This window comes from Ornithodoros turicata, chromosome 7 (assembly GCF_037126465.1).
Source record: "Ornithodoros turicata isolate Travis chromosome 7, ASM3712646v1, whole genome shotgun sequence".
Lineage (NCBI taxonomy): Eukaryota > Metazoa > Arthropoda > Arachnida > Ixodida > Argasidae > Ornithodoros > Ornithodoros turicata.
In genome coordinates this window covers 48,158,551-48,165,971 of record NC_088207.1, presented here as the reverse complement: position 1 = coordinate 48,165,971, position 7,421 = coordinate 48,158,551, and the positions used below count along the sequence as shown (strand labels likewise).

Sequence of the window (7,421 nt, the reverse complement as noted above, 5' to 3'; positions counted from 1 at the left end):
GGAGCTCTATAGACTTTGTCGCGTTACTCTCTAACCATTAGTCTCCGTGCCCACCTTCGCCTCGTTCCCAGCAACTACACAACAGGAGTGGACTGCAAAAGTCGCTCTTCCCATTGGGATGAATACTGGTGGCCGCCGTCTTTAAGTCTTTAAAGAGTATGACGGACGATAACGTAATATTCCATATCACTAGTCATCCGGTAAACATCTGAGTATCGTATCAAGGCTCGAACCATCGACGAAAAAAGATGATTGGTTGTTTCCGCGTGCGATATGCACAGTTGTTCACATGGGGAGTGCTGGCCGTTGCGATATCTGTTCTACACGGGTTCCCGAGATGGAGAAAATGAACCGGCACGAAATGAACACGAACGGACGTGAAAATGAACGAAAACAAACACGGGAAAATGGAGGAACTCGGCAAACGGCAGTCTACGCGTGCACAGTTCCTGTGACTACCACGGGGTGGGATCCGGACGAAATGTCCCCGGACAAAACGTCCCCGGAAATGTCCCCGGAAATGTCCCCGGACAAAATGTCGCCAGATGCCGTCCGGTTGTACAGCCGTTGGTACCTCAAATGTGACAAATGTTTTTCATGCTATCATGTGCAGGGTTGATTGATTTAAGGATTTAAATCAGCCAGATTTAAATCACCGATTTTAATCGCGATTTATGTCATGAATATTAATCAAGATTTAAATCACCTCCCTTATGTTATGTTTGAACTCGAATAGTAACATAAAACTGGAGACGCTGGGGAAGATGAGACTGAGCCTGGAAATGAACCACAGCCTGAAATATATTATACTTCAGTGACTTTTAGCGCAAACAGCGTCACGGGGTCCCTTCAGTGGCTCTCCGGCACGGGTCCAGGACATTTCGGTGCAGGACATTTCGGTGCAGGACATTTCGGTGCGGACATTTCGGCGCACGGACGTTTCGGTGCACGGACATTTCGGTACACGGACATTTCGGTGCACGGACGTTTCGGTGCACGGACGTTTCGGTGCACGGACATTTCGGTGCAAAGCGCTACAGCGGCGGGGGATCACTGCAACGTGGGTTCCGGGAAAAATAGTCCCGGGAATGGCTGTCACGATGTCGACATATCGTAATAAAACAAAAAGAACAGGGCGGCTTGGCATCAAAAGTAGTGTTGTCAGGAAATTTGGTTTACGTAGAGAAGAACGTGCTTTATGTATTTTTTGTGCACTATTACAGATTTAGGACATGATCTGCATGTGTTCGTGGTCTCTCGTGGATTTTAAACTTTTGGGGCATTTTCTTCTTTAATAGTTTTCGCCCCACTCTCTAGTCGGTGCTGTTCATTTTTTTTTCTTTTTTCAAGGGTAACTGAAGAATTGCTTTGTCATAGTGAGTATTATCTCGAAGAGGGCATATTCAAGGTATGGATAATATAAAATTTGAATTCCATTTGTTGAGGACGTGCCGGTTACATCTTTGGTGGAAGCATATGATTAGACGTTATTCCCCTTGTATTCCAAAAAATTACCAAGTTACCATGTCCCGGTGTTCAGAAGGGAATATAGCAGTTCCTGTACGTGTTCCCGTTTGGATAAAAGCTGTGCACCTTCCCGTGGCTCTTCAAGTTTCCATAAATGGAACAAAAGTCTTCAAGCATGAAATAAGCAGTTTTATCGCATCATGGCCACCCTGTGAGTGATTTGTGATGAACTATGTTAAAAATAAACGAGCAAAAAATTGTTGATTATTAAAATTAAATTTATGACTATCGCATCTTACTTTAGCAATACTTTCCACAACCGCCTCTTCGACATACCTATGAAGCATAAATGCATTACCTATGAAAGCACTGTTCTTACTGTTGAAAAGACGACCAGTTTATGGTTAGCGAGTCTAACAGCTTTTGGAGGGGCACCACGGTAATATTATATGCTTGCTTAGGCCTTGAACATACGCGGCCATCACCGAGGAAAAATTATGTAGAAATACAGGGGGAATAACGTTTAATCAAATTCTTCCACCAAAGATGTAACCGGCACGTCCTCAACAAATGAAATTCAAATTGCATAATGTCCGTACCTTGAAGATGCCCCCTTCGAGATAATACTCACTACAAAATTAAAAAGCAATTCTTCATCTACTCTTGAAAAAGAAATAAAAATAATAATTTCTGTACAGCACCGACCAGAACGTGGGGCGCAAAATATTAAAAAAGAAAATGCCCCAAAAGTTTAAAAGCCACGACAGACCACGAACACATGCAGATCAGGTCTTGAATCTATAATAGTGCACAAAAAATACGTAACGCACGTTCTTCTCTATGTAAACCAAATTTCTTGACAACACTACCTTCGATGCCAACCGCCCTCTTCCCTTTGTTTTATTACGGTATGTCGATATTGTGACAGCCATTCCCAGGACCATTTTTCCGGGACCCCTCAGCAACGTTTTGCACCAAAATGTCCGTGCACCGAAACATCCGTGCACCGAAACGTCCGTGCACCGAAACGTCCGTGCACCGAAATGTCCGTGCACCGAAATGTCCCCACCGAAATGTCCTGCACCGAAATGTCAGGATCCCCTCCGGCACACTGGCAAACAATTTGGTTACACATGGCGGGCGGTCGTTCCACGAGCGTAGAACTTTTCCAGTTATTTCTTTTTCCTATTACTATTCGGTGTAATTCATAATATATAGTTTTCAAATAGATCTCCATTTGCATTAGCTAGTAACTGTTAGCCGCACTGTTAGAAGTCGAGACGCCCTTCTTTGTATGTGCTCAAAAAGTGATTTCGCTACTACGAGGTGGCACACGGAAGCCATGAGGTGAAGATCTGTCTTAGAAGACAAAAATCAACTCAGTGATTTAATCAATATTCATCATATTTAAATGAAAAAAATATGAATAATTTGATTTTTTAATCCGCCGAACAAGAACGGAGTTGAGGACTGGCAGACGGCTGAGTGACGGCAGCTGGGGACATTTTGTCCGGGGCCTTTTCGGGGGACATTTTGTCCGGGGACATTTTGTCCGGGGACATTTTGTCCTACACCCCCACGGGGTGGCAGCATTAATGGCGGCGCCCATTCCTTGAATCGCGTTTTTGTGTGTAGTTACACATGAACAGTTATACATGAATAGTTATACGTTGGGCACGCACCAGCAATCGGAATGCTTTCTCTTTCTTTCTCTCTCTCTCTCTCTCTATCTTTTTTTTTTCTGTGCACGTAAGATTGTTTTTGGTCAATGCTATTTCGTCTTCGTGCAAGGTATAGTTTGGGGGAAACCTACCCAACCCAACCCATCATCCGGTCAATATGCTCGTACAAGGATATTCAGTCTTGTTCATAACCACGCGAACGAGTGACAAAAAACTTATCGAGGAGTACGAGACGCACAGGATATGACACAGTTAAATCCCCCCCTCCCTCCCCTCCATGTGAAGGAGATTGACTCAGCCGGGACTGCATTGTGCTTCGATCAGTTGAGATTGACGTGAAGGCGCTATGTACATATAACCTCGAATGAGGTATAAAACACGGTTTTGGTTTTTTGCAGTAGCTTCCAGAAGGCGCTCACCTCACTTTAGTAAGGTAAGGTCAGTTTAGGTTTCACAGATTTGGGGGGGGGGCCCTCCCCCAATCTGTTCAGGTTTAGGTTTCAGTTTAGGTTTAACAGATTGGGGGGTCTGGGGGGGCGCCCCCCCCCGGGTTCGCGCTAGGCTGTGCGGGCGTGAGACTGTGCCGTCAGTTAGGTCAGTAAAGCGGGCTCCCCTTCTGGAAGCTACTGCGAAAAACCTCTCCCGTAAAACACACGTTGGACCACAGAAAGGCTCCACCCGTAGGTTGATTCGAGAAGGATTACGCCAAATATTTATATCAACTGGTGAGTCTGAGTTTCTCTTACACGCCATACTGCTTTCTTGAGCACTTCTTGGGTGGCTTGAAGGATGGTATACCGTATGCGAAACGATGATATTGACCTAGGATCAAGCAACAACAACAACAAAAACAGGATTAGTGCAAGTACAAACCCAGACCATAGAAAGAGAAGATAAAAAAAAAGAGGTAACATTTCTATGTTCTTTTTTTTTTTTAATTGCCCAACGTGATGCGAGGCTACCAACTGGTGACGCCACGCAACAGTTTTTCGGGTTTTATATGTTTGAATTCCTCTTTCGTTTCACATCAACAGTTGGTGACGACTGACGAGTTGAGTTATCGATCCCCAAGGAGACAATCATTTACAAATCGCGTCATGAACCACAAACAATCGACCCCCGTTTATCCGGGCTTCACTTATACGGATTCCGCGCAATCTGGACAAAATTAGTAGGGGCAGACCTCTGTCCACGCATTTTGTTTGAGGAAAATTTAATATAACGTGGCAATACATACAAGTATGAACAGGACAATTCGTACAGTTCAGGATATCTAACTTTGCGCCGACGAAGTACTACAGTGAAACATTCAGATAAATATTTTCAGCAAATCTCACAGCTACAAAGAGCACAAGTCAGTACAAATCAAACTATACAGGGTGTCCCACCGAAAGAGGGCCAAGGGCTAAAAAAAAACGGAGTGCTTTACACAAATGCAACCAACTGTACGTGCTTGGCAGTTGTGTGGTCTATCCAAAAAAAAGTTTTCATCGCCCCTTGTCAATTAATTAGCGGTAATTAATTTTTCAACTTTTTAATCATCGGTTTTAGCTCTCAGATGTCAATGAGGAGGTTGTAGTAGATGTCGAAAGAGACACAACTGAAGTGGTTCGAGGTCGCTATGGCTTGTGGTTTCGTTTTTTCCCGAGCTTAAAAGTCCGGCAATCCGGCACCCGCGCGCGACGATTCCAGCGCCCTCCGGCGTACATTGACTTTGATATTAGCACTTGGAGACCATCCTTGGGCCACTTCACACAAGAGAAAGATATTTCACCTGTTTCACGGCACAGCTATCAGAGTGCACTGCAATCGTCGCACGCGGGCGCCGAATTATGGGAAGCGCTCTGTGGTGCGCGCGGCTTCAGAAGCCAATTTTTAAACCTGGGAAAAAACTAAACCACAAGCCATAGCAACCTCGAACCACTTCAATTGCGTCTTTTTCGACACGTACTACAACTTCCTCATTGACATCTGAGAGCTAAAACCGATAATTAAAAAGTTGGAAAATTAATTACCGCTAATTAATTGACAAGGGGCGATGAAAAATACATTTTTGGATAGACCACACAACAGCCAAGCACGTACAGTTGGTTCCATTTGTGTAGATCACTCTGTTTTTTCATTAGCCCCTGGCCCTTTTTCGGTGGGACACCCTGTATACAGTTCATTACATGCAACATCTGCGCAAGTGACATGCAACCGCAAGACACCAGAGTATTTACACACACACACACACACACACACACACACAAACAAACAAAGAATACACTATATGTACAACAGCAAGGCAGCAACAACAATTTTATTCTGGCGATGAAGTGGGGAGGTTTTCCACTTTAGGAGTGAAACGCTACCGCATAGCTAGGGGATCTAATATGAGTGATGACAGTGATGAGTGATGACGATGATGAGCGACGACGATGATGAGAGGCGACAGTGATGATCGGAGTGGCGATGGCGATCCTGATCGTGATGGTGGGAATGTCCGAGAGGGCTGTCGGGGTCACAATGAGCCCTTTAGGCCAGTCGCATAAAAAATAAAATAAAAATAAAAACAACTACGCGACTTAAGGCCACCCTGGAGTGGACCGCGGTGTCCCAAGGGCCGGAGATGCACGACAAGTTGAAGGGGCGGCAGCCAAGGGTGGCAAGCTGTGATTGCTGTGTACACCTATAGTATGTGCTCTACGTTGGCAAGTACACCACACTCGTTGTAAATAGGGCTGGCCTCACAGCAAGGCAACACAATAACAACAACAATAAATGATGACGATGAGATGGGGTGTTTCACCGCGGTGGTGCGGTACCCTACCCCATTGCACGTGGACAGCGAGGCATCAACCCAACTATGTGCGATAAAACCTCAAGAGAACATGCAAGAGCAAAGCTGAAAGTATATACAGCAAAACCAACAAAAAGAAAGTACATTATGTACAACAGCAAGGCATCAAATCCCGCTGGAGGATGCTGACGACGTGAACGCGCAACCGACGTAGTAACAGGAATTACGTCGTGCTACGTCGTCGGTCGCACTTTAGCTTCATTTATCCGGGCTTCGGCTTCCGGACAAGAGTTTTCAGTAACCACTATAGGAAAGTACCCGACAACCTGCCTCACTTATGCGATCTTGGGTCAGAGTCAGTGTGCGACATACATTTTCGCCAGAGGGTCTATAGAGTCACTAAATAGAGGTACTCGTATAAGAATTTCTCCTTCCAAGAACTCGCCATCCATATTGTGTCACCTCCATCCAAAACCGGTTTCCCGAGTTGCGAATTTGCGAGCTGGCTCGACTGCGCGTTGTTCTCCACCGGGGGTTGGCGTCGTGTTGCTAGGCGACGCAGTCGCGCCGGACTCAAGATGGCGGCCTCGTTCGCCGGTGTGGGCGTGGCTCGGTGTCGTTACTCTGCTTCCTATTTAGTGACTCTAGCGGGGCGTCAACATTGAGGGTAGAGTAAACTACTCCGTACTATGCTTCAACGATTTCCCTTTTTCCCTTTGTGCCCGTGCGGAGCGATGACCAGACCGGTAGCTTGAAGCTGCAGAGGAAGGAAGGAACTTCAGATTCCGAAAGTCCGCCAGCAGATTTCAAGTACCTCGATGTGGTCTGCTGTGATGAAAAGTGAGCCATGATTTCTGACGAGGGCGTCGTTCCTCTCCAGCACTGGACTAATAGACGAACTCGAATAGGACACCTCTTCATCATCACCACTTTCTCAACCCTCCCACATGCGCAATGGGGCAGTGTACCGCCATAACGGCGGAGAATGACCCACCACATCATCATCCCATTTGTGTGTATGTGTGTGTGCTCCAGTCTTCTGGCCAAAATCTGTGGCAACAGTGCACAAACAGAACAAAATCTCTGATTTTCCAGCGTGAAAAATAAACGGGTGAAAGGTAACAAGGTTCACCACACCCCAAGCGGACGATACGACTCCTTCCTCCCGATGATTGGCTGGCCTCTCTTAAAACCTAAAACGAAGAAGAAGCTTGCTAACAACCAGCTAAAGGTGGCCAATCCCGCTCCAGAAGTATGTCAAATTTTCGCAGAGCAGCATGTCTTGAAGACTCTGAGCCGAAAAGAAAAGTCGCTGCGCAAAATAGAAAGCTCTTCTTACCCAAGGACGATCGGAGCAAGCCGCGAGGCAATCTGAGGCACTTAGAAACAGACAAACGTGAACAGCAGCGTCAAGTGGAGCCGTCGGCAGCGCGCGTAGCAAAGCAGGCGTCTGTGGTCTTGCAGGCGGGACGGCTTCACGTGATTAGATG

At 46.1% G+C, this 7,421-nt stretch overlaps 1 protein-coding gene across 3 annotated transcripts in view; it reads right to left on the bottom strand.

The window, feature by feature from the left end:
* Positions 1 to 7,421, bottom strand: part of LOC135401340 (transmembrane protein 272-like) — an 11,149-nt gene extending 3,728 nt beyond the window's left edge. The window contains exons 1-3 of one of the 3 annotated variants that reach the window (XM_064633692.1): positions 7,271 to 7,418; positions 7,069 to 7,124; positions 3,896 to 3,971 (exon numbers count right to left, since the gene is read on the bottom strand). In XM_064633692.1, the coding sequence (XP_064489762.1) occupies positions 3,896 to 3,902 (7 nt within the window). In that variant the 5' untranslated portion in view covers positions 3,903 to 3,971; positions 7,069 to 7,124; positions 7,271 to 7,418. Of the gene's footprint in view, positions 1 to 3,895; positions 3,972 to 7,068; positions 7,125 to 7,270 lie in introns of all 3 variants that reach the window. The other 2 variants (XM_064633691.1, XM_064633693.1) reach the window with 2 other exon arrangements.